The sequence below is a fragment of the Sturnira hondurensis genome, unplaced genomic scaffold (genome assembly GCF_014824575.4).
Source record: "Sturnira hondurensis isolate 20B ecotype Veracruz unplaced genomic scaffold, ASM1482457v3 Scaffold0008723, whole genome shotgun sequence".
Classification (NCBI taxonomy): domain Eukaryota; kingdom Metazoa; phylum Chordata; class Mammalia; order Chiroptera; family Phyllostomidae; genus Sturnira; species Sturnira hondurensis.
In genome coordinates, this window is record NW_028081354.1 from 2,010,011 (window position 1) to 2,037,316 (window position 27,306).

General features: G+C 48.5%; 1 protein-coding gene across 3 annotated transcripts in view; it reads right to left on the minus strand.

The window, feature by feature from the left end:
- Positions 1–2,319: 2,319 nt before the first annotated feature.
- Positions 2,320–27,306, minus strand: part of LMCD1 (LIM and cysteine rich domains 1) — a 57,809-nt gene continuing 32,822 nt past the window's right edge. For all 3 annotated transcript variants that reach the window (XM_037055711.1, XM_037055710.1, XM_037055709.1), the window contains 4 exons: positions 23,577–23,832; positions 16,928–17,257; positions 4,715–4,930; positions 2,320–2,980 (listed from right to left, as the gene is read on the minus strand). In XM_037055711.1, the coding sequence (XP_036911606.1) occupies positions 2,822–2,980; positions 4,715–4,930; positions 16,928–17,257; positions 23,577–23,744 (873 nt within the window). In that variant the 5' untranslated portion in view covers positions 23,745–23,832 and the 3' untranslated portion in view covers positions 2,320–2,821. The remainder of the gene's footprint in view (positions 2,981–4,714; positions 4,931–16,927; positions 17,258–23,576; positions 23,833–27,306) is intronic.

Below are 27,306 nucleotides of genomic sequence, written 5' to 3' on the forward strand. Positions count from 1 at the left end.
GCTACATTGCAAAGCTAAGATATTTCAACTTGTGTGTGTCCAGTAGGGAGCCCTGAGTGTTCTACGAGGAATGTGCATAATTAGACTGTGTTTCTGATCAGTTCACGTCAGCTGTGTGTGCAGAGGCTGAGTTCATGGCAGGGAGACTCATTAGGAAACTGCTGTCAGTCTGGAAAGGAAGTGTTCTAGGTGAAATATAGAACCTCGACCTTGGGAGGGAGGGAAAGAGATGGTGGAAGAGAAAGGATTGTACCAAGGGACCCAGCAGCGGAGGGGAGTGTCAGTGAGGATTCAGGTGTTCCAAATGCAAAGTGGGGTGTCATTAGCAGACACAGGAAGGCAGGAGCATGCTCTGGGTGGGGTCCGTGGCTTCTGTTGTGGGTCATCACTCCTGCTCGAAGTGGTGTGGACAAATCAGCCAGGCGTCATGCTGGTGTTTCAGCAAAGGAGAGATCATGTAACTGATAATCTCCCTGTCTAGCTGTCCCCAACCCCTGCTTAAAGCTCATTAAAGGCTCCCATTGCTTCTAGAGCAAAGACCAATCTTTCCTGTCTCCTTCAAAGCTGGAGTATCTCTAAGGCCTCAGTCCTAATCTAACGCCCAGCCACTCTTTGTGTTCCTGCTACAGCTTTGGGACGTCCTTGGGACACTCTTTCAGTCCCATGAATGAGCCATGGCCACTGCTGTGTCTGTAACACCAGTTAATAGGTATTGAATGAACTGCTGCTGCTTTATTCCCAGGGCCTTTGCACATGCCACCCCCATACTCCTCTTTAACCACGGTCCTTTTCCTCTTTGCCTACTCCGGTGTACTCACTTTTTAATGATCAGTTCTAAGTGTCACTTTCCCAGGGGTACACCTGACATCCCTGACTAGGTCCAGTACCTGTCATATACTTTACACTAACACGTACCTCCGCTTTATAGCATCCGCAGTCGCTGTGATTTTACACTGTCTGTGGGAGTATTTACCTAGGGCTCATCTCCTTCAGACTGTAAAATCTGGGGCAGCCTTCATCTTCCGAGTGTCATATTTCTGTAGCTAGCAGCAGAATTTGAACTCTCGTAGTACTCAGTGAAGATTTGGAGAACAAGTGAATGAATGAGTGAATGAATGAGTGACTATCCCATTGATGTCTCTGGGAAGGGACTAAGAAGCAGGTTATGCTTGGGAAGTACCTTCTAGGACGGGTGGATTTTCAAAAGAAGGAGTTGGGTCTTCAAAGTAACCGGCTCAAAAGTAGCAAAAACATGGCGGGGTGCGCTTGATCAAGGGTAGTTTCTGAATGCCCAGGAGAAAGAGGCAAATAGAAATCTAGAGAAATGATGCTCCCAAGACCAGAAAGACAATTAAGCCAAGTTTGGAAGGATTCAAATGTCAGGTTGAGAACTTGTCCTTAACTTGAGAGGCAATGGGGAGCCATGAAAGGTGGGTGAGGAAGACAACACACAGCTTCTCTCTTATTAAGACAAACTGGACAGGGAAACTGGCTACTGAGGAGGTGGAAGCAGAAATATCCTTGGAAGGATATTGCAGTAGCTTTGGTCAAACTTGTAGCACACATGAATGAGGGCACTGCAGATAAGAGGTGATGAGAGCAAAATTTGGGTGGTGGAATTCAAGAGACTGGGTGACAGATGGGAAGTTTAAGGAAGAAAGAAGGTCACTGGAGACGGGATTGAGTTCCTAGGACTCATGTAGTTTTTTTGCCCTTATATCTGCAGTAGAAAAAGATGTTTTTTTTTCTTAGAAATTGTGGAAAATAAACAAACTTGAGGGCTGGAAATACCCAGAGAGGCCATAAAAAAAGAAAATCTTGTTCTAAGACCTTTTCTGTTTGGCTCATTCAACGTTCAGTTGGCAATATTTTTTTAAAAAATGGAGAACTTTCTCATAAAAGTCTAGTATTTCTTAAGGTCTGTCCACACAAGTCACCAGGGTCTCATGTGGCCCTGTTTGGTGGCTCCCCAACCTTCTACCTGGTCTTACTCCCAGAGCGGTTCACCTGCCTGGGCTCTGAGGGCAGCTGAGTTGGGTCCCTTTTCTTAGGCAGCTCATCGGTTCCCAGGAGGCTACTTTTTGGTACATCATGAAGTAGAGCATGCACGTTCCCTCAGTGATCTGGGGAAACATGAAACTGGGGGTGGGGTTCTGCTCCAAGGACCTCCCTTCTCCAGAGAAGTCCAATGAGACCCATCGATGAAGAGGCGCACCAGCATTTGTAATGCCTTTGCCAGCACCAGCATTCAGGGGTATGGGGCTAAATGGATGCCATGAAATCACTGCCTTGGTGTAAATAATTAGATAAGGGCATATGTGGACTACGTAAAATGTTTATTGATAAGATGTTTATCATGCCAAAAAAAGTTTTTATTTAAAATTCAAATTCCATTTGAAAGGAGGCAACAAACATTGTTGGGATACCACCCTGCTCGTGGGGGAGCTCCCAGGCTCACGGAAAAGCACGCACATTCTACAGCTACGTGATTCCATCACTCAGAACTGCATTCTGGGAAACTCCCCCAGACATCCCTTGCAGATGATTATGTCTTTAGTTGGTAGCTGGGAAACAACAGCAACAAAAACAAAATAACTCCATCCTAAGACTTCTCAGAACATTTCTGGCTTTGAAACTAATGACCTTCAAGGATCCACCACCACCCACCTAGAATATATGTGTATATATATTCTCACTGAAACAATTATCACTGTTTTTGTTGCTTGCAGGTTGTCACATCAGACCTGTAGGATGGCCTCAGCACATCTGGCTTTTCTTCTCACTGGGTGCCTATGGGTTCTGGCCATGGACAGGCAGCCCTTCAGGAGCGTTTGGACTTGCTGCAAGTTGGGCACAGAAGCTGACCCTTGGTGACGATGTACGCCCGGCCACTCAGCTGCTGCTCACAGCCCTCACAGACAAAGTGCTTTCGGTGCCAGGCCAGGTCTTCCACACGCTGGTAGTCCTCCGAGAATATTATCTGGAGAGGAGAGCAGAAGAAATGAACCTAGTAGAGACAGTATATTGAAGGCAAGTTGTAGGATGGTGGTTCATCCTATCTTTGTTTTGACCTTTAAGTGCCTCAGTGGAGAAATCTGACATTAATCGGAGGTACTAAGTGCAGTATTTGGTGAAGGTCATGGTTGCATCTTAGCTCCTTGGATGGAAAGAAAAGCCCTCTACCATCAGCAGGTTTTACTCATCCAATCTCTGGGACACTCTTTGGGTCAATTGCAAAGCCCAGTTGTGTTCTGAGACAATATTAAATACTTCAGTGAGGACAGCCTAATAATAGCAAAGCTGCCTAAGGCCAGTCTTCAAGAGTCTTCAACACTCAGGTCACTCAGGCTCAGAAGAAAGTGACACTTTGGAATATATATATGGTGAGGAACCCAAGGCTCAGAAAGAGCAGGATAGTATACTGGTTAAATGTAACTTTGGAGGTTGGGGGTCACATAGGAACTGGGTGTAAAGTGTTACTTAAACACTTAGCTTTGCGGCTTGGGGTAGATTGCTTAATCTCCTTGGGCCTCAGTTTCCACATCTGCAGAATGGGGACGTAAATACTACCCATCCCATAGGATTTTATGAGTGCTGCAGGAGCTACGACATGTGAAGTGCTTGGAGAGCTGACGGCTACAAAGCCAATGCCATGGCCATCACTGCACTCTCTGAGCTGCACTTCTCTCACATGTAAGAGGGATGTAATGACTGTCTTCCTCTGCAGGGTTGTTGTGAGGTATAAATGGGCTCACCCAGCGTGAGAAGGGTGCCTTTCTCACATGCCCTTAAGGAAGGGCAGCGTGCTGTTTCAGTGGACACACTGCTGTCCCCACAGAAGTGAGGCTGTGGTGCAGCCCTGCCGACAGTCCTTTTCCTTTTGAAATGTCACTTGATGGCAGTTACTAGGTAACAGGTCTTAACTTCTAATGGAGACCAACTGTGGAAGGTGGTAGGCGCCAGCTATTGGCTCAGAATGAAGAAGACCCTCATATGTGCCAAAGATGAAGGTAGTAAGTTTCCCACTACCGAAGGCATGCACACAGCACTTATGTATTATTATCACAGTTATTATTATCATTATTAATATACCTGGGAGTTCCTCTAGCTTTAAACCACAGTGGACAGCTGAGCCCCTTTCATAACATCTCTAACAACTGCATAGCCTTATATTTATTGTGCTGTGTTACAGTTAATGTTCTACTACTGTGTCATTTTATGTTACATTATCCTAAGGCTAAGAGCAGCTCCCATTTATTAGCTACTTGGTCAAGCTCATGCCAAGCATTTTCATTCAGTCCCTCTTTTGTCTTCATAGTAACCACATGGGATAGACATTGTTATCCTCCCTGTATTTTAAGTGAGAAAACTGAGGCACAGGAGTTGCACAACCACACAACTAACAGATGCAGAACCAGGTTCCTGCTACATCCCCTGTGATGTTCTCCTGAGCACTTACGAAGTGCCAAGGACACGGCTGGACGGGCACTCTACCTCTGACCCACCCCAATGATCCTAGGGGTGGAAACTAGTATTGGCCCCATTGTGTAGATGCAAAACCAGGCTAGAGCATGAAGTGTGACCTGAGCCTCAGGTGATCTGATCCACTATCTGTGGATCACATCATCAATGAAGCCACACTCCCCTTGGCCTTGGGTCCTCTCCCATAGTGGTGGGGGTGCCCACCCCACCGCCCAGCCCCACTGCCTATCACCTCATCACAGCCAGAGCACCGGGGCCGGACGCTTTCGCAGTAGTGGCGGCCGCACCAGGGCGCACCGTCCTTCCAGAAGTAGATGAGGTCCACCAGTGGCTCGGAGCACTTGGTGCACACAAAGCAGGCAGGATGCCACTGCTTGTCGTAGCCGGCCCTGTCCACGTAGACCACCGGGCTGTCAGCAGGCACCGCTCCCTTGCAGAGCTCACACACCTGGAGGGTTGGGGGAGGTCCCCAAAGATAGAAGGCAGTCATGAGAGCCAAGCGATGCAGGTTCAAGTTTCAACTCATCTCTTTACTTCCTGGGTGACCTTGAATAAGTTACTACACTTCCGTTCCTCAGTTTTCTCATCTGCAAAGTGGGGTAATACTACCTACCCAGTAGGCTGTCGTGAGGACTAAGGTACTTGTTTTAGCACGTCAGTTTGAGGCTCTCAAACTTTTTTTTCTCATGACAGTTTATACTCTTAAAAAGTGTATAAAGACTTTTTGTTCACATAAGTAATAGCTATTGATACTGGCCATAAGAAAAATGAAAACTGAGGAAAAATTAAATAATTAAAAAACTGTGAGAAAGTGTATTTCTGTTGTTTAAGTTCCCTGGTCTGTGATATTCCCAGTTCCCAATTATGATAGCCCGAACTGACTAATACAACCTGTGTTACAAAAACTTGAGCTTAATTACAATATTACACAGTTGGCCCTTGGACAACGTGGGGGGTGAGGGCACCAGCCCTCTACGCAGGAGAAAAGCTGCATCCGACTTCAAATGACCCTCTGCACATTTGGATTCCCAACCACGATTAAAGATACAGTTGAACCTCGATGACACGGGTTTAAACTGCAAGAGACCCAAACAGTTTAAATTCTGTTGTTGGAGGGTCAACTGCACCTTGAATTTCAAAAAAAACCAAAAAACAAAAACGTGGCAGTTTGTTTTCTCTCTGGTTACATAGCATACCTACATAATATTATCGATTTGGATCTTAGCTCAAAACTCCTGAAATATTTACTACTTGGCCTTCTCCAGAAAATATTTGCTGACCTTGGCTTTGGAAGAGAATTGTTACTAAGCACCAGTTATACATCAGCCCCCACTGAAGTAGTTATTGCTTTGCCATGGAGACATAAGTAGGCATGTGTTAAGAGCCTAAACACAGAGCATGCTTAATTTAAATACTTTCATTACATACTTATTGATAATATACACCTGTATATGATGAGGGAATAAAAATTTAAATGGTGAAAGCTGGAGAAAGACAACCAAATGACCAAGAATGCCCACGCCGATGGCGGTCCCTAGGCATAGTAGTGGTTGTTGAAGAGATGTCTGGAGGAAGAATACGTTTGGTTAATTGACCGGGGATGCCTGCTGATGTTCCTTAGAATGTGCTAGGCTTGTGGTTCAGTTATGCCCACACGAAGGCGGGGTGCGAAAACCCTGGGCCTGGAACTCCTCAGAGGGTCTAAACCCAAAGTGATGAACCGGCATTCATTTATGTTCACCAGCTCTCTCAGCCGAGCTGGGAGTGTAAACCATCTGGCGAGGACTGTGTGAGTACGAAGGGAATTTTCTGTCTGCCTGTCTTTCTAAACTTCACAGGCTGAAATTTCCAGTCCTTCCCTTCTGCACAGAAGGGCTTGCCGCCGATCTCCACACTGGGTCGAGTGTCTCCACGACGCATCGGCGGGGCTCCCAGCAGCGCATCTCCGCAGGTAGGGAGGGGGAGAGGGACACAGGTGTGCCTGGGTGGGCCTGGGGCATCAGCAGGCCCCCGACCCAGAGGAGGAGATGGGGGATATGAGGTCAGAGGGGTAGTTTGGGGGTGATCCTGGGCGGCTCTGCATCCAGGTTATGGGTTGGGTTCGCTCTGGAGGTAATGGGAAGCCATGACTTGTTCTTGAGGCGGGTGTTCGTGCTGTGTTCTGGTTTGTACTGCAGGGAGGCAGTTGTGGCGGCAGAGTGGAGGAAGGAGGAGAGATTCGCACGTGTGAGCTTGGTCTCTGTGCCTTAGCATGAGGCGTGTCTCCTCTCCCGTTTCCCCAGCACCCCTGGCTCCTGGCCCGTTGCTCCCAGCAGCCAGCCCTTCTAAGTAAACAGTGCCGCTGCCACTTTATGGAAGTAAGATGTCTGGGTAACAAGCCCCGTCAACATGTGTCAGGAACCAATTTCCTCCTTCTTGCCTCTGAGCTGTTTTCTGTGACCCTTTTCCTGTCATCTCAAAGAATAACAGATCTGACAGTGGCCTGGCTCTGGGACCTGGTGGCCCCCCAACCAATGGGGGCAGGCTGGCACCAAGAGCAGAATGCCTAGCTTGCTTGGGTCCTAGGACCCTGGTCCCAGCTTCCTCTGTACAAACTTATACTGCTATAGTCTTTGTATTGAGGTTTACAGTTTTGAAATTGCAGGGGACGGTTGAAAGGAGAACTCACTGTGGGACCTTGGACAAATTACTCAACATCTCTGTGCCTTAGTCTGGAGATGCTATTACTAATAATAACATCATAGGGTTGTTAAATGAGATAACAGAGTTAATGGAGTCTATGAGGGTTCAGTAATAATTAGACAAAATCTCATTATTCCCTATTCCAGCCCCCTTTATAGATAAAGCCAAGAGGTCCTGGCTGGGTAGCTGAGTTGCTTAGTGTCATCCTGAGATGCCAACGTGTCGGGTTCAATTCCTGGTCAGGGTATATACCCAAAGCAACCAGTGAATGTGTACATAAATGAAACAACAAATCAATGTTTCTCTCTCTTAAAAAAATCAGTAAAAAATTATATGAAAGCTGAGGCTCAGAGGAGTTAAATCACTTTTCCAAGATGACAAAGTCAGGTTAAAGGCGGGATCTGCATTTGGTTTGGAGGCCTGGGGCTCCTTCTGCAACACCGCTAGCATGCAGGTTGACATCGAGCTGTGTGAGTTTCACGGTCTGGTCACTGCCCCAGACTCAGCTACAATCAGGGGGACCTGGCTTGGCAGGCCTGCTCCAATCCTCCCCAACACCTCCCCCTCTAAGACAGCAGTCTCAGACTGCAGTCTGCCCCAGCATCCCGCAGAGGGCTTGTTCAAACAGACTGCTGGGCCCAGCCCCAGGGCGTCTGATTCAGTGGGTCTGGGATGCTGCACGGGAATTTGCAGGTTCCCAGGGGATGCTGGTGTGGTCAGGAGCCCACACTTTGAGAACCACTGTCAGAGTGTTTAAAAATGACCTTATAAATAAGCTCACCAAAAATGATATCACCAATTCGATTTGGTTACAGCCAAAGCCAAGTTGAATTCCTAGCCTGCTTAAATTCTAGACTATTTTTAAGAAAGCCCAATGTGGTCATTCTTAGGCCGCTTTGCCTAAGGAGATAGTGTGGTCAAGTAGAAGTCTGTTGGGACTATGTTAAAAGGCATAGAGAAAAACAGTCATCATTTGCATATCAGTTGGTTCTTACTCACATTCCCAACTATCTCAAATCAGAGCTTGTTCATGAGAATCTTTCAACAGTTGCCACAGAGCTTAGTTTGCAGGCGAGCCCTGCTGTGGGGAGGATGTCTGCCACAGACCTGTCTGCCACAGAACAAATGGGATGTTTCCCCCAGTGCCACCGAAGCTTTGCCCCGTCCCTGTTCAAGTGGCGAGAGATTCTTAATGATAAGGGTCCATAAGAAAAAGTTTCAAAATTCTGTACTTTGGACCTTTGTAATCTGTAAAAATGCCTGCTTTGAGAAAGCTGAGGAACACTGTAGACTGGGTTGCCTCAGAGGCTAAGGCCTCAGAAAGCTGGGGCTCTCAGTGTGAAAATGATGTTGTAAATTCTGGGACCCCCCTCCAGCCAGTGGGGTGTTTACATTCTTTCCTTTGAATGTGGTCCCACCTGAAAGGCTTGCTTCTGTCGAATGGAAGGGATGCTATAGATCCCCGGGGAAGGTCATAAGGGCAACACAGTTCCCACGGGCTCCCTCTCTTACTATGCACACCTAGGTCCTGGGCAGGCAGGGATGGAGTCCTGAGGCAGTCACTCCATGTTGGGGTGACTATGTGGGGAAAACATACAGAAGCTACTGGTGGCCCAGCCCCAGCTATTTGCGTCTGTCTAGCCCCACGGCCAGGCTTATGAGGAAAGGAGCTTCAGAAGGCTGCAAGTGCCCAGTACCCAGCTTGCAAGCTGCTCTGAATGAGGCCACATGGACAGGGATCAGCTATCCCCACTGAGCCCCGCCCAAATTGCTGATCTGTGAGCACAACAGAGGTTATTGTTTAAGCTACGGCATCGTGGGGGGGGGGGGTGTTTGAGAGGCAGCATCAAGTAATGGGAACGTCATATGTGGGTATATAGAATTTTTAAGACTTCTGAAATGGAAGTAAACAAGACATGGAGTGTTATAGGCAATAGCAGATTAAGGATGGTAGCCCAAGGGTTACATGGCCAAGTAACTGTCTCTGAGGGGCCAAGCCATGGTGGCCTTCAGAGAAGGGTCAGCAGGTGTGGAGAACCATCTAAACCAGCAATAATCTCTCCGTTAGGGCTGCCAGAGCTCTGTCCCAATCCTGCTCTCTTCTGGAAGGCTCTCATCCAAAGGCCTTCCCCAGTCTAAACCCAGAGTGCCTTGTGCAAATCTCACCATTACAATATAGTAAATATTAATACAAGGGCCTTGAATTCAGGCGCTGGGTTCTTTCCAAATACAAATACTCAATAATTTATTTATAAACAGCATCTCCCCATTTCCTCTTATGGTGATTATGCACCATCTCTGCTTTGCATGCAGTCTTACGTATTCCAGAGTCATTGTTTTTTATGTTCTTTTCTTTTTCCTTTCCTTTCCTTTCCTTTCCTTTCCTTTCCTTTCCTTTCCTTTCCTTTCCTTTCCATTCCATTCCATTCCATTTCTTTTCTTTTCTTTTTCTGGCTCAGGGTCATTTCTGGCATCCTTAGGCTGTTGTGTTCTCTTCTCCCCAAACTGTCCTTTTCCTGAGGCTCCTACAGGTGCAGGACAGGCAGTTGGGTGCAATGCTTAGGGTCATGGCTTTGGAATGAGGTCTGCACCACGGCTTCTCCACTGGTCAGCCCCTGGGAGAGTCACCTACCTCTCTGAGCCTCACTCTCCTCCCCTGAAACACGTGGCAGGCCCTGGCTTGTGGGAAAAGTTTATACGTGAAGGTCACTGCTGGAAGTGGAAGGCCAACCAACCACTTTGCCTCATGCCTCTGCTTAGGGCAGGTTATTGAATACGGGGCTCTCTGTCACGCCAGGTAAAACATTAGGAGTGTCTAACTGAATCTCCCTCACTGGGTGTCTAGTGAGGTGTGTGTGGGGGTGAGGCGGGATAGAACCGGGAAGCCTTCATAATCTACACTTGCAAAGGAGAATGGTGGCCTGGGGTGTTCTGGGGTGTTCTCGAATGCAGCTTTGTGTAGCGTGTGGGTGATGACTGACTTTCTGCAAACGGAGGCTGCTGAGGAAGGAAGAGCCTTACACACGTTGTCGCTAGGCAACGGCTTCTCATGGTGCCTCCAGCCAGGGGTCTGGCAGTGGGAGTTCCTACTTTTGGGGGTTGGGGTCGGGCCTGAGCTCCAGTTCTGGGTTAGCCACTCAGCAGCTAGGTGACTACGGGATTTCCTCAACTCTATATTTTCTTTTTTTTTTTTTTTCGGTCTGTGATCCAGAGTAGGAAATACATGTTATGGCCCGATGTATTACAGAAACACATGAACACCTCCACACCCCTGAGACAAAAGGTTTCCAGAAAAATATTTACCTCCTCTTAAGTATTTCTTTTTTTCCCAAAACATTCTGGTTATAATTCACTAAATTGATTTACTGCCCACTGATAGGTTGTAACCTGAAGTTTGAAAACACTGTTTAAATTGACTAAGAACTTTTCTCAACGTTTTAGTCTTTGAAAAGGGGGATTATCTAACTTGTAGGATAATTCTTAGGATTAAGTAAATTAACAATACGAAGCCTCCGCTCGGTGCCTGGCACAACCTGGTCCATGAGTGGTAGACGGCATCCTCCTCTTCATCGTCCGCACCATCCACTAACCTACGACAGCCACGTAAAGTCGGACAAAACCAAAGTAATTCATAAAAAGTTAAAACTATTTTTTATGGTTTTTCAAGTTCTGGGGTCAGCAAATTACCTGCATGGGCCAAATCCAGCCCACCGCCTACGTCTGCAAATAAAGTTTTATTGGAACACAGCCATGGTCATTGGTTCAGATATTGTGGATGGCTGCATTCGTGCAACAGGAACAGAAGCGACTAGTCGTGACTGGCACTGTATGGCTGCAAAGTCTAGAATATTCGCTCCCTTCCTTTAACAGAAAAAGTTTGCCAACCCCTGTTTTAGTCAATGGAATATTATGTGGTTCACTTCAGAAGAAACAAAAATGCTTGTGAGGCCTATGTGGCAACATGGAAAAGTATTTACAAGTATAAAAAGTGGAATACAGGGAATTCTCTGTGAAAAAGGAAAAACATCCTTTAATGTTATTAAAATATTTCCACCATAAGGGAGGGAGGCAGATGTTGAGAAGCCTGGTAACCATGGTGATTTTTCAGGGTTGCTTCTCTGGGCCTCTTCCCATCCTGCCTTCCAGCTCAGCCTGGCACAAGGTAGCGGGCAGGGCCGTGGTCTCAAATTCCCAGATGGGGGCTGGAGCCGTCCTGCCAGGCAAGCCGTCCTGCCAAGCCCACAAGCCAAACATCTGCTCGGACAATGACTTGGAAGTCCTTGACCACAAATATGCCCCTTATTGGGACTGGAGTCCAGTGAGCGGCCAGCTGCTGCGGGTCTCCATCTGCAAGGCAGACCTTGGTGGAAGGGTGGGGACCCAGGTCTCTGGGTCCCTCCTCTGTGCATTCTTGTGGGAAGGGAGGTGGAGGTGGGGCCACACTGTAATTTGGACCAAATGAAGAAAACTTTACAATTTCAAGAAAGGTCTTCACTTCTCAATATATTCCCCTCCTTTTAGTCACTCTTTGGAACGGCTTGCCCTGAAAAAGGTGTGGTGTGAGGAAGGGCCTGGAGGGGGGGGGGAATGGCAGGAAAAATAAATACTAAAGGGGGGAGATTACATTAAATGTTATGTTCTGGCTTTCTTTCCCCCATCTTTAGTTACAAGTTTGGGGTACAGGGAAGGGTGGAAATGCCTGGGCAAAATGACCATGCTAGGGAAATATCTGTGTATTCAATTTCTGAGAGAATATCCAGTGAGCTCTCTGAATGCCACAGGGAAGCTGTGGAGACGTTAGCCGTCAGAGCAGTGAGGCCATTGCCCACAGGGCACTCAGGCACATACAGGTTCCATCCTGGTGGGAGAGGCAGGGACCGTAGGGCTGGGAAAGTGAGTCTGGGGCTTCGCTGTTCTGGTGTTGAAAGGGTCCAGGTGACTGGAGTTGGAAGCTATCTGGCCACGGAACCCTTTGAAGCCCCCAAGACCCCCTGAGAGTCGGCTAGGGCAGGCCAGTTCTTCTGTTGTTCTGGGCACCGAGACAAGGGGCCCCCAAATTCTCCACTGGGCTGGGTTGTGAGTTACTCTGAACACTGGCAGGAAACCTAAATACACATCCCCTAGCATTGTTGTACCCATGTGCATTGCTTGGCCCCACCCAGGGCTCCCCAGACTCCACTGGTCTATGGTGCAGCAGGACCTGGGATGGAATCCCAGCCCGATCTCTCATCAGCAAGCTGCTGGACCTCTCTGTGTCTCAGGCCCCACATCTGTGACATGCATATGGCAACCCCAGCCTCTCTTGCTGGTTGTCGGGGGGATTCAGAGACGAGTGGGCCTGCTTTGCAGTAAACAGTTCCCTCTCATCCATGCACACACACAGTGGGGCAAGGGAGGGCAAGAGAGGCAGGCTGAGGATTTCTGGGTTTTTAAAGGACATGCGTTGGGAGGGACAGGCGGTGAGTTGGTACCTGGGATATTTCTGCCATGGTGTGTCCTCCCGCAGAGGGATTACCCCGAAGGCGCTACCCATGGTGCCCCGCCTCTCCTACCCTCAGTGATAGTAATGCTTTCTGAGGACTGCTCTGCGGTCGGCGTGGGCAGCCACAGCCCCTGGGTTTTCTCTCAGATGTGCCGGGGGCTGATTTCAGCCCACCCTGCCCTGCCAGGGGGCCTCGTCCGAAGGCCCCAGGGTTGAAAGCCGGGGGTGGAGTGCAGATCTGTGACCTGTGATCAGATCCACAAAGCTGGACAGCTCTGGCCACTAGGATGAGTCGGGCTTACATGCCATTGTCTCCGCAACCTGGCTGGCCCTCTGTTATCTGGCTTCACTCACAGCTCAGCCCGCGGGTGGGAATTCCAGATGGGCGAGCTGGGAAAGGCTTTTGGCAATAAGGCTCGTCTGGTCTAGATACCCCTTTTCTCCAAGGACACTTTGGTGAAGGGGCTGTGGGGACGTCTCGGCAGCTTGACCCTCCCAGCCCCAATCCGAGCCTCTCCCAAGGTCTCTGAAGAAGGTCATGACTGTGACCTCCAGGCTGAGCTGCAGCATGGAGAAAAGTGAGAGCTCGTGGTCTCCGACTGTGGAGTGTAGTGTGGTCAAGGACATGGGTGGTCAGGGCCAGCTGCAAGGCAGTGGGTTGGATCCCGTGCCTGTGTTTCCAGAACTCTCTGTGGACACCTCAAAGAATGTGAGAGTGGTGTGCAGTGTTCTGCAAACTGGGCTCCTGAAGCCAAGAAGCCAACTAAATCTAGGAAGCACCTGGGTTATCGTCTCCTGGCCAAATTGCTGATTTCATTTTTGAGATCAGGGCTTTTTTTTTTTAACACTCTTTAGCAGAGGCTTTTAAAGTGTAGCCCCCAGATTGTGTCAGCAGCAACCTGGGGACTCCATACAAGTGCAGATTCCCAGGCCCTATCTGTACCTACTGAGTAAGAAACTACCGTGGGACCCAGCTCTCGGAATTTGAATAAGTCTTCTAGGTGACTCTAATTTGAGAACCATGGCTTTAGCCCATGAAGGCTCTGAGAAGTCCTGCAGTAAAGAACCCACTGAGTCTTGTTCCCTCTAGTATCTCCCAAACTTGCATGGCCACATGACCTTTCTGCAGCACAATATTCATTAGGTTTCTGAGAACTAAGCCTTGGGAAACAGGAAAGATGGACTTGGGGTCCGTCAGGAGTTGGTTTGAATCCAACATTCTTTCTTCACACCTCCAGGTGGCTGGGAGCTTTAAATTACATGCTACAGTGCTTAGCACTGCCCTTGGCTCACAGAAATGCCCACCGAACTGTAGGGGCTAGCAACAGCAACAGTGATTGTTAATAGGATGATAAACAGCAATACGTCACCAATATAGTTCTAGTGTCATCACATCACGTGCCCCTCTTTTTGCCTCCATTTTTCCCATACAACTCTGTTCCAATTTGGGATGTCGGACTGAGTCTTACAATTTCCTTCTCACCCTCGGGTTCTTTAGTTGAATGCCCTGACCACTTCGAGTAAAGTTCACTGCCCTCATCAGGGCAGTGAATCAGACCTTGTGCCTGATTCTCGGCATCGGTAACTGTCCTGCAATGAGAAACGGTGGGAGCACAGCACCCAGGATGGCCAGCGCCCGTGTTCACGTAATGCGGCCACTGACTGGGGTAAAGCAGGGCAGGGCAGGGGGTGCAGCCCACGTCCACACCTAAACGCAGCATTGCTGGGGGCACACAGTCTATGGCCTGGCAGGCTATCTAGCTACCTTCGTGGGATTCGCTCCCTGGCTTCCAGGAGATAAAAAGGGAGTTCAGCAAGAGCACCCTATCTCCTTTCTTCCTAGAACAGACCAAAACAAGGGTTTTGTAACTCTAGAAAGACTACTGGATCCATGATGTTCTGCAGAGAAACTGGGGTACCTTGGAAAGGTTACCTACCTATCCCCTCTGAATCTGATTCCTCACCTGTAAAATGGGATTGGTGACATTCACCCCATCCAGCAACTGTGCAAATTAAACGAAGACCCTGAAAGAGTGAGCATAGCATCTGGCACAGAGCAGGTGCTTAATAAAGATGACCTTGAGATCTCCTCATCCTCCTAGGCAAAATGGGCATCCAAATTGTCCCCATCTTTTCAGGCTTAATTTAGTCTGAAAATTCATTCATTCATTCATTCATGGGTCACACACTTATCGAACACCTACTGTCTCTGTTGAAGGGCCCTGCTGCAGATACAGCCACAAAGACTAGACCTCAGCCTCTAGGCGGTGACAGACCTGAGGCCAACAATTACGAAATTAGTTACTGAATTTAGATTGGGGTTAGGGTAAGGAAGGAGAACGCTGTCTTCCCAAACCAGCCCAGGCCAATCAATACTGGCTTCTTTTGGAGTCCCCACCTTATTTTCTGACTGTGGAATCTGCCATTTAACTGTCTCATCTTGTTTAAATGCTTCCTAAGTGTCAGAACTGTTTCCTGGAGCTGACTGCAGGCAGGGACATGGGATCTCAAGCCGCCTTTGCCCTGCTTCCCCACTGAAGAGAGATAAAATGTGTTCTCAGATCTGCATATCTCTTTTGGGAAGGGCAACTGGGAAATGTCATGACTTAAAGAAGTCACCTCCCAACTTGGAATTACACAGTATTTATCCTCAAGGACAAGTAGCTATACGAGGGTGGATAGAAGACAGAGTTGGGGAAGAGATTTGTTTATAAAACATGATCATTAAATCTAATTTTTTAGAAGTCTCTGGGACATACACTCTTCCTGAGGAATGGGTCTTATCAGCATCATTGCCAAATCTGTGGTGGAGAAAATAAGTTTCGTTCTTTTGCCTTAGAGTTCTCAGATGAGCACAGTGTATTGGATGGTAATCCTGAGTGAACGTGCCAGCGACATGGGGGGTTGGAAATGCAGGACTCGAGTTTGAAATAGCAAGTCTGCATCACTGCATCGGGAAGAAAGAGGTCAGCTCTTTCCGGATGGGTAGACAGCTCTGTTTGGGCTGGCACTCCCCTGGGACATCTGGCTCAGGCAGGTACCGTATTTTTCAGACTATAAGACACATCTGCCAATTTGGGAGGAAAATGGGGGTGCGTCTTATAATTTGAATGTAGCTTACCTGGCTTGCTGTGGTGGGGGGGTGGGGAGGGGTCACAGGTTATGAAATATTTTACCACATTTTTTTGCTTCAAATGTTTTTTTTCTGTTTTCCTCCTCTAAAACTTAGGTGCATCTTATACTCCTAAAAATATGGTAACTGCCAGCCTGTTTGCCAGCAGGCCAGGTAATTTGCTTGAGGGCCCTGTGTACTTTTATCTCCAAATGTCAAATAGAAGTGTGAAACCAGCTGACTGATGAGGGGGCTGGGGTACAGGTACAAAAGGTAGAAGGGAGCTGGCAGCTACCACACTTCACAAATATCAGCCCCAGTGACACCAGTCTCACGCTCATCCTTTCACTTTCTGGGGGACAGAATAAGGCAAAGCCATCCCTGAGGTTTCACCCTCAGACCCTGGCTCCTCCTCTGTTCTTAACAGCCTCCAGTGGCTCAGCCCCACAGCATGTCACCTGCCCTGTCACCTGCCCTCCCACTCCAGGAAACTTTCAGAAGCAGGGCTCAGATACCATGGTACCTCCCATGAAAAGCCTGCCACAACACTGAGAGTAAAGCCATAAACCCATGGCTTTCTCCAATGTGGGGTCAATAACCTCTGACTGTTTGGTTTCCTGGGCTGGGCAGACAGTACAGGCTGAGCAATACTTAGTGAACGGGTGGATGGCCTGACTCTTCAGGAAGTATGCCCCTGCTGACCTGGCCAGCCTTGTGTCCGCTTCCCCCAACTCACCATGCTTTCAGTCACATGGGACTGTGCTTCTGACTGCTGTGCTCTCTAGAACTTTCATTGCACATGCTCACCTCTTCAGGGTGGCACAAGTCTTCCCCTGAAAGCCTAAATAGGGCCTGGCTGGCTCCTAGTTCTTCTGAGGCCATCTTGGGCCTCAGCTTCTAATGCAAACCTACCTTCACTGCAAGCAAGTTACATGCCCTTTCTCTAAGTTGCAACAGTTTGGTTGTCTGTGACTGCCACTGGACAATGAGACTCTAAAGGACAGTGACCTTGCATTATTTTCCACAGGACAGTAGAAAATAGGACAGAGTAAATGAGCACCGAAAAGCTTCTGGAGGCATGAGTGTATGAAGGTGTGCATGAATGAGGCGAAGAGGCCTACCCTGGCTGGGGTGGCTGCGGCAGCCCCGGAAGCCTGGGGGAAACTTACATATTCTTTGGTGGGGTCACCAATGCTGCCGTTGGTGGTCGGAGCGGCAGGCTCTGCACCCTCTGGCTTCTCCTGCTGCTTGCCCTCTTCCTTGGGCAAGCCACCCTGCCCAGGGAGGGCCACTTCTCCCACGCCGAGGGCCTCGCTCTTATATTGCTTGACAAATTCTTCCATTAGTTTCAGCTCATTCTCCAAAAGTCCACGGCAGCGAGAAGGGTCCTGGTCATAGATGGGGAGCTGGTGCATGAGCTGTCGGCGGCGGTAATAGGCACCCTCGGTGCCAGTCACTGGCTGCCTCTCCTTGGGGATGAGCTCCATGTACTGCAGGCCCTGGGCAGGATGACAGAAACCCACTGTGATTCTCATGCCCCCAGGCAGAGATCTGAGACCTGGTGAACAATTACCAGCTTCTTCAGGCTTTTGAGGGACCCAGGGATCCTCGGGGAAGGAATGTTGTGAATTTTGGTGATGCCCCAGGGAGCCCTGAATAAGCTTTCACTCTGCCCAAGTTGTAGTCACAGTCATTTTCTGATGAAAACGGTGTCATTTAAGTGGATGTTCATTTCAGATTTGCTGACTCTGTGACATATATTTTGTTTCCTTAAAAAATGGAGTATTTTTACTTTACTTACCTCATGTTAATGCTCCTAATTTAAAAAAGAAGTGAATCTAGTTTAAAAATGCTTTTCTTAGAAAAGTATAATTAAATCGTTATGTACATAAGGTTCTTCCTGGCTTATTGATTTAAACTATGAAAAAGATATTGACTAATAGTAGAATGGACAAGGTCTCATGTCAATAACATTTCCATATGGATGTGAATGGTAAAGTCCTGAATATTAACATGTTCAGAATCACTGTCTAATTTGGCCTTTTTAAAAAAAAAATCAAAAACCCAGAAATCTTTAAAAAATCCTCACCTAAGGATGTATTTATTGATTTTAGGAAAATAGGAAGAGGGAGGGAGGAAGGGAGGGAAGGGGGTGAGAGAGAGAAACAGGGATGTGAGAGAGAAACACTGATTGGTTGCTTCCCATACACACCCTTCCCAGGGATCAAACCTGCAACCTAGGTGTATGAGACAATACTCCAGCCAACTGAGCCACCTGACCAGGGCTGAACAGAAATCTTTTACTTGGGTGGGTCCCAGGGATGGGGAGATAGGGAAGAATAAATGTGAAGGCCAAAACATCCTGAGAAACTGTGAAAGGTAAAATATCCTTGACAAAGTTTCTCCATTTCTGTGCCTGACCTTAACCATGACCTTGACATATGCACCAGGTTGCCTGATTCCCATTGCCCAGGTGGCTTCTGCCCTATTTACTCTTTTAGAACTTGCCTGCTTCATATTGCACTATTGGGGCTGGACTCATCTTGAAATTGTGTGAATCAGCCTGAAAATTTATGCTGCAATCTATAATGAACAGTCCCGCTGTTTTCTGCTTTTAGGGGGAAGGGGTGAGGGACCTGGGCAGGGGGTACCAGCCCAGAGACTGGTATTTGCTGAATCTCATCATGAAAGAATTGTGGATAGTGTGTTTTTAGAAAAGGAAGAGGCGGCGACCTGGGTTCCTGTGAGACTCATCAATGGAAGGGTGACTATGGATGCCCCCTTGGTGGCTCTGTCCTAGATTCTGGGGACCCCTGCTTCAGACGCATCTTGGCACTGTGGACTCATAGAACACCCTGTTAATCCCTGTGCGTTGGCACAGTCCCGAACACTTTTCAAGGTGCTTTCCCAGATGCGGGAGATGGCCTACATGGTCAACAGAGTCCTGGGGTGTTAAGAAATTTTGGTTTCCAGCTCCAGTCCTGCAGCTACTCTCCGTGTAAGACGCAGAGTACCCAACCCCCCGGGGCCTCAGTGTCCTCATCTGCAGAGTTCAGGGCAGCCTGCATGATTGTTACGGTCTTGATGATCGTGAGAAGCCTGTGGTGGCCTCACTTGATCCTGACCACAACTGAGAGAGATGAGCAGCAGCATTAACCTGGGTTTACAGCCTGTGAAGGGGCCCAAGGAGGTGATGGTTTCTTGTTGGCCAAAGAGGCCAAGATCCTTCACACAACACTGGAAGGAACCGGAATCTGACTCCTCGTCTAGGAAGGGCTTTTCTCTGAACCTGTCTTGGGAAGACCAAGATGACCCATCATTTTTCTTCTGATCAGTAAGAAACTGCAGGGGGCCTCCAGCACAAACATGCCAGACAGCTCCATCTGAGAAACACTGTCTCCAATGTTATGCTGCATTACTGGGAGACCTTGTACAAAACTTCCTGAGTCCACCCAGACTCTGACTTAGGAGTCTGGAGGCCGTGGAAGTAAGCCCTGTTACAGGTCCTCCTGGGTATGTCTGAAGCAGGGCATCTGAGGGACAGAGACTTTCTGGGGACAGTGGGCTGGGGAGTGGATGTGATCACCCAGAGGACAGGGGAAGCAGCAGTCCCACAGCCAACAGGCTGGAGCAGAGCTCGGGCCCTTGGGAGATAGTTAGGGGACAGTCCCTAGAGGGCAGACTCCCATACCGGCTCTCCCCATTTCTTGTCTGGGGCCGCCCCGCCCCCAGGACCTAAGAAAGGCTTTTGGAGTAGTGGAATGGGGCCTTTGCTTCCTTTGCCAGGATGTGTTGGAACTGTCTCAGTCACATGGATGATTCAGCTCATGGGAGAGTCACCTCTTCAATGAAGGCCGCCTACTCCCTAAGGCTGAGTGGTTTGGGAATGATAGGGTAACTCCCACATGGTAATTAGGATGTCCCAGGCACTCTTCTAGATGCCTTATGTATGTGAACACATTTAATTCGGACAACACCCCTTCGAGGAAGGTACTCATATTACCTCTTTGGAAACGGAAGCACAGAGAGGTTAGGTCACTCCCCAGGGTCACACAGCTAGTATGTGGTAGAAACAGCTTTGAACTCAGCAGCTTGGGTCTCAACCCCTTTCATTCTGCCTCTCTATAATATGGATGACTTGCAAAGAGAAAAAAGTGTCCCCTCTTCCCTGGGGGAGTTTACCGTTGTCATCACATCAAGGTGGGTGGACTGGGTACATATCGCCTGGTGCCTGGACTCCCCAGTCCTGGGGTATATCTGTGGCTCTGGCCTTAAAGGGCCTGTACCCCTTCCTGCTCAGCTTTACAATTAAACTCTGTGGTACAAGTCCTGGAGCAGTGGCCTCACCGGCCAGTCTCCTTCTGATCCCTGCATTCAGTGTCCTTTCCTGGCTCTGTCCTGGCTGTGGGTGGGTGTGGCCTAAGGAGTGCATGGGTTCCTGGCTGGGGCCCTGGAGACAAGTGGTTTCCTTCCCAGGGACCCAGTGTTCCTGCTGCAGGTCCGAGCCCCAGCTGGGTACCATCTCTCTGCCTTTGCACTGTCAAGGCTACCACATCCGGCTGCCACATGTGTTTTGTGATGCCTGCCCAGTTGGCCTGAGACTCTTGCCTGTGCTTCTTAGTCACACACCTAGAACAGTATTACTAATCACCCCAATGAGGGTCTCAGAATCCACCTCATCACAGCCCTTCAGGCAATCACTGTGGACTACATAGACTGGGGAAGGGGATGAGGTGGGAAGAGGGTCTGAGCCAGCTGCTTATGCCACTCAGAGCCTATAAGAGGATGCCCAGGTATCCAGGAAGCTGACTAGTCATGTTCCAAAAGCCTTTTTAGCAAGAGACCTTTCCTCAGCCCAGCTGGAAAGATAGGCTTAGGTTTTAAGTTTTTCATGAGAATCTTTCTGAGTCATTTGGTGCTCTGCTGTCTGGCTGGGACATCTTGGGTGAAGATGTTCTTGGAATAAGGCTTTATAAGGAGAGAAATAAAAAAATGCAGACAGGAAAGTGGAAGGGAAAGCAGCTCTGGCGTTGAGGTCGGGCAGTGGCGCACACATGGGCCCTGGAATTAGAAGAACCAATTTGGATCCTGCTCTCCCCGATTCTTCTCTAGCTCCCAGACAAGGACAGAAATGGGCTTCATGTCCCATGTCGATCCTGGCCGATAGTGGCTACCTGGAGTGCTGTGTTGAGGATTCTGAGGCCCAGTGAGGGGCCCGCAGGAGAGAGTGCTCTGACTCATCACCAGTGTTTGCCAGAGTGTGCAGCAGTGGAGGGTCAGCTATGAGTGACGGCTTCCTCGGCAGAGGCTCCTCACAAGCCTCTGTTTGCTCCCCAGGAAAATGGGACAGTAATGGACCCACACACAGGGAGTGCTGAGGTGTTGACGTCATATCCAAAATGCTCAATGGATGCTGGTTCCCTTCATCTTCCCCATCTTGCCTGCCCCCCACCAAATCCTGTCTAGCTTTCAAAGATCTATTCAAGTCCCCTCTGCACCCCCGCCCCCCCACACTCAATTCTTGGAAGCCTTCCCTAGAATTGCTAACCCAAGATAGGTGCTTCCCCTTCCACCTGCCCAGTTCGCCCGGCCTAGAGGGGAACAGCCCAAGCTGTGGAGTAGGGGAGGCCGGACCTCAAGGCCTGCCTCTGCCGTTTAAGTTGGCTGTGGGACATCTGGCTAGCAGTGCCACCGCTTGAGTCTCAGTTGCCCCTTCTGTAGATGAGGGTAAATAGTACATGCCTAACAGCATTGGAAATTTAGGTGAGATTGTACATGGATGGCTCTTAGCATAGTGCCTAGCACATAATAAGTACTCAATAAATGTTAGCAATTAGGTTTTCTGTAATCAGTTCTTAATGGATTAAGAATTTTTCTGGCTTTCATAGTTGGGAAGGATGACAAATAACAAGATTCAGTCCAATTTCCAAAATATAATCAGTCCCAAACACTTGGGAATTAAATAAAAGAGTTGGGAAGATGAGTAGGAAGGGAGAGTTGTCCAGTCTCAAAAATGTGACTTACTCGGCAGGCCAGACGCAGGGTAGCCAGAATGGCTTTTATACTGTGTGTTTTATGAGGCATCATTAATCACGGCCTGACGATGCCCTCCTCTGATTAGTTTTGGGCCCAAGCATTTGGGGTTTTTACCAGTCCAATCCTGACACCCACAGCCGGCTCTTTTATGAGCTGAGTGCCTTAGTTTCCACTGACGTCCCAGAGACCCACGTGATGGCCCGCCTTCAGACCCAGCCAGCACGTTTCAGCCCTGCTGGCAAACGCCAATGAACCATTCTGAGTTTCCTTACATGTACAATAACTCCCACCTTGTAGGGAAGCTGAGCTCATGAACGCTCTTTTAAAACACGCTTTTTAAAAAGCACAGCTTTAAAAAATAAATCTTCGCCTCTGTTTATCACTTTATCTAGAAGGGATTTCTTCCCCCTTATGCTCTAGATTAGAACCATGCTGCTCAAACTCTCTATGGTGAAGGATCAGTTTGTTTGGTCAGTTTTCCCACCAGTCTGAGCCTCTTGCACGTGATGAGAAGGTAGCACAGGACACGTGAGACTTTCACGTGCATCTGACCACAGGGAATGAGAGTTCTCTGATCACATACTTGGATGTCAATTGCTACAAACATTTCCCCACATTTATTCTCGGTTTTTGTACTTCTTCTCATGGTAAACCAGTGACAAGGATTTTGAGAAGTGGCGCCAGTCCACAGATTGCATGCGCAATGTCACTGGCCAGGAGGGCGATGTGGCACTACACTACGTGACCTGCACAGTGCAAGAGACCAGATAGAACAGTGTACAGTGTCAGGCTTGCATCTCTAAAAGTATAGGATCTCTGTTAGCTCATTAACTTGCAGAGATTGTCAAGGCCTTTGCCACCCCAGATGTGGCCTGGGGACCAGCAGCATCAGCATCACCTGGGATTTTGTCAGGAGCTCAGAGTCTCAGGACCTGCCCAGGCCTACTGGATGCATTTCCACAGGCTCTCCAGATGATTTATATGCTTGTTGAATTCTGAGTGGTCTACTCAGAATCGGACTGGCCTTTTGGTCTTGAAGGGGGCCACATGTGGTGTTACCTGGGACCATCATTTAACTGCTTGCTTGTGATGATTCTGATCCTGCAATCTGGAGCTTCTGATTTAATGGTCTGGGGTGAGGCCAATGCCTGGGGACTTTTTATGGGTCCTCAGAGGATTCCCTATAGTCAGGGCATGACCTTGTGCAGGTCACCTGTTCTCTGTGGGCCTTATCCTTTAAATCCTCCTCAGAGCTTCTTCAACCATTTGCCCAAGCCTTCTCTGTGTGTCTCTTCCCCACAGTTGTGAAAAGCTAGTTTGGTTCTCCCTTCTAAGCCCAAGAAACTTCAGCTGCTAAGCAGAAGGGCTATTTCTCTGCTCTCCTAGAGGCTTGCAAATGGCACACCCCAGCCACTTCAAGGGGAAATGAAGATGACACAGATAAAGACAAGCACCTGGAGAGTTCTGGGTGGTAAGCCACCCTCTGTTTAGAAGTGAGGAGCCCATAGGGAACCATAAGCAGCCCCAGACTAGACTTGGAAGGGCCCTTAGAGTTCAGATGAACAGCTCTACCCTTTCTGTGGAGAGGAAAGCTGAGGATCAGACAGCCTTCATTTCAAGATCGCACTGTGAGGTAGAAATGGAAAGGAAACCACAGCCATCCCTACTATTTCTGTAACTTTGAACTCTTCTTATCTTGTCCTTGGAACTCAGGAACCTGTGGCAGGGCTAACATTTATGAAGGTAAGAAAACAACCACTTGGTTGGAGGAAGCTCTCTTACCAGTTTCTGGGTGACTCCGGGGGGAGCCCACTCATAGGTGATGGTGTCAAAGGTGGGATCTTTCCCAGTGGCAATGGGATTAGTCATGATCATCCGGTTCCTCTTGTAAATTCGGATGCCATCCCCCCCTTTCACCCGGGCCGTGAGGGTGGAATACTTGGAGTCCATCAGCAAGCGGCCAATTTTCCGATCATCCTCCAGGTCGGAGCTCAGGCAGTGGTCCTCCTGGCTGCATTTGCATGACTTGCATATTTTCCTGGGGTGAGGTAGAGATGGGGACAAGTGAGATCAACCTCCAGAAGAGAGAGGCAGTCTCTACTGGCTGCACCTACCCTTTAGAAAGCAGCACACAGTTTAACTTCAGTGACTCGGAAAGGTTAGCAGCAAACACGTGGTAACATGAGACCATGGGGCCTTTTTGGGCTTGGGACTGCATTTGGGAGGCTCTAGTCTGTCTATCAGTTCGTCCGCTGGTGGAGATTGTGGGGTACGACTTTTGCTGGAAAAAAACAGCAGCACATTTACTCTCCTGGTGGTTGTGGTGGCAAAGGCTGGTTCATTCATTAGAGATGCCCTAAAGCAGGAGTCTTCAGGGCCTGTGGGCTGAACCTGGCCTATAAGCTGCTTCTGTAAGCAAAGTTTTATTGGAGCAAGGCCATGGTCAGCCATTTGCATATCTCCTGTGGTTGCTTTGGGGCTGTAATGGCAGACTCACTTAGCTGAGCAGAGAACATCTGGCCCTGGAAGCCTAAGTAACTACTATCTGGCCCTTTATAAACAAAGTTGTGGACCCCCGGCTTTAAGGAATTTGATATGGTCTCCCAAGATTCCTGAGCCTCACAGCTTCAGCAACTTTTAAACTCTTGAGTACTCATTCTGAAGTTAGAATAGAGCTGGGAACTTTCTTCAGGAGACTGGTGGATAGGAGCCAGTGGGAAGAGAAAGAACTTAGAAAACCCTCAGGCTGAAGAGACTGGTGTTCACTGGCAAGTCTTGGTGGTGAGGCTGGGAGGGGGAAGGGCATCCTGAGGAAGCTGCAAATTCACTGTAAAGCCTGGGCCTTCTCTCTGACAAACACAGAAGTGATTGGCTACTTTGTATCACACTGTCATGTTTAGGAATCCAGAGTTCTATGCCCTGAAAGCAAAAGAATGCCCCTGCCTTTCTGGCCTGTCACCACGGGCAGGCTGTATCCCAGAGGCACCGCGCACACCACTTAAGAGCTTGTTAAGTCAAGTGACCTCTTTCAAAACCTAACGCAGGGGTTGGGCAGTCTACGAAAGAGATGTCACTGTAGTTGCATGAGTCCTTCCCAGCCAGACATGCCTGAAGAAACCCTCCTTGGCTGTCTGAAATTTGGGAGACTGACATATTTAATCACAGATCATACATATTGGCTGTGGGGCTAGGAAAGGGCGTGCCCTGATGGTTTCCATCAGTGGTTCCTGACCAAGGTCAATTCTGTCCCCCAGGGGGATTTGGTGATGTCTGGAGACACATTTGATTGTCACAGTGTGGTGCCACTGCCTTCTATAGGGTGGAGGCTAGGGATGCTGCTAAATATCCTACAATCCATAGCTCCCTTTGCAACAAAGGGTAATCCAGTTCCCAATGTCAAAAGTGCCGAGGTTGAAAAACCCCCGTGTGACATGAAGAGGAGATCCCCTCACAATCTTCAAAGAACTTCCAGCTGGGAGAGCGGGGAGAATCAGGGGGAAACTATAGCATGAAGTAAAATCAGCTGGGCCGGGTGAGCGCTGCATGTGCGGTGTGGCGGTTCTGCTGGACTGGACCGGTTCTCCAGGCTGTTCGTATGCAGCATGTGGACAAGGGCTCAGTGGTGAGGTCGAAAAACAGTGGGTTACTGAAGGTGACACACATCTTTTAGTGTGAGGCTGCCTCTTGTCTTTAATGCACTGACCAGCAGCATGGCCCCTGCTGGGGAAAGAGGCAGCATTCCCACCGTTATCTGAGGAGAAGCTTGCAGTCCAAGTTCCCACTCGGTGGGCTGCAATTTGAGAAAAGTCAAAATTGGTGATCTCAAGGATGATTCTAGCACCTAAAGGTGACACAGGATAAAAACAAGGTCTTTTCATTCTCATAAGAAGGGGTTGCTTGTTTTGTGGAATTGGGGCATTTTAATTATGATCCGTAATATTCCCTTGCCTCTCCTTTTTATGAGGCAGGAAGGAGACTGCTTCTCAGAGAAGACAGGTGATAGCACCCACATTGGTTTAATGTGGGTAGTGACAGCAGGAAATGGAAGGAGGAGGAAGAGGAAGGAAGTGGAGGAAATGCCTGTCTCTCCCTGGTCCTCTGACTTCCCCAATGCTTCCTGTACGTGAAGCTGGGTGAGGAAGCTGCCTTTTGCTTTCCTGGTTAACACAGACTCTCAGGTTGCTATTAGAGATGTTGAGAATGTAAATACTTTGAAAAGGAAAGTGTTGACAAAGACGATATGTTCTTTGAGAGCGTGTCCATGTTATTTCTCTTTTATTCATGTTTTTCATGTTGCCCAGCACATGGCCGGGACTTACAGAAGTCTGTCTCACTCTTCCCAGGTACCAGGACTATAGAGGACACAGATACACAGGTTCTGAGTGATGTTAAAAACGGCCACATCTGCAATCTGTCATAGGCAACCTGTCATGGTGCAAAAGGCACAGCCTTGGAATCTGACCCCAGCCTACACGTTAGCCCACCGTAGGTACATGATTAAGTTTCTTACCTATCGAATGAGAGGGTTGGTCTACACCAGGGGTGGCAAATCATGGCTAATTAGGCCGAATGCAATTTTTGTACGGCCCATGAACTAAAAATCATTTTCACATTTTTAAATAGGTAAAACATTTTGAATATCCTGTCCTTAGAGAAATTAATGCTTTCAGGCTACAAGGACCAAGATGAACGGGTGTGACAGAGACCTTACGACCTGCAAAGCCTAAAACGATTGCTTTCTGGCTCTTTGCAGATAGTCTGCGGACCTCTGGTCTGGTCGATGAGTTTTCACATTTTGCTGGGTGCGAACGTGGGTCCAGATCATCTGGGGAGCTGGGTGAACTTGGACATGCCCTGCCCGGGCCCCCACTAGTCAGACACAGCATTTGTGATCCTGTTCCCGAGGTGATCGATGACACAAAAGTACTAGAGTTACTGCCCCTCCCTTTCAGGAAGTTGAGCAGCTCAGGTTGACTTTCTCTATATTGTCCCTCGAAAGGCTCAGGAAGCCCAGCTGTCATGTGACGGCAGCATTATTGATGAAGATCCCCTGCCCTGGTGAGAAGAGGCAGAATTAACACTACAGATCCCAGAGCAGCTGCTGACACTGGCCTGGAGAGAGCACCTTGTGAGAAGAAATGCTATAATGAGTAGTTTGGGGGAAGTCCATCAAGAGCAACTCCCTGAAGAATGCAAAATTTTGTAATTTGAAGAGTCTGTGGTCTCACTTCCATTTTTCATAGGATGTCCCCTGTTTTCCTTAAATCAGTTTCCCCCCTCTATCCACAGAAGTCAGTGTATATTGGAAAAAATACAGCTAATTAGAATATTAACAATATAAAAAATCTATGTGTGCTGGGAAGGGAGCTTGCATTGGGCTCTCTCTGAAACACCTAGCGTCCTACAGGTGTGTTTTCCTCCTTGCAGGGAAATGCAGCATCTTGTGAAGGTTGCCAGATGGGCAAGGAGCCCAGCATGGCTCCCGGGAGTGCAGGATGCTACAGGCGCTGGG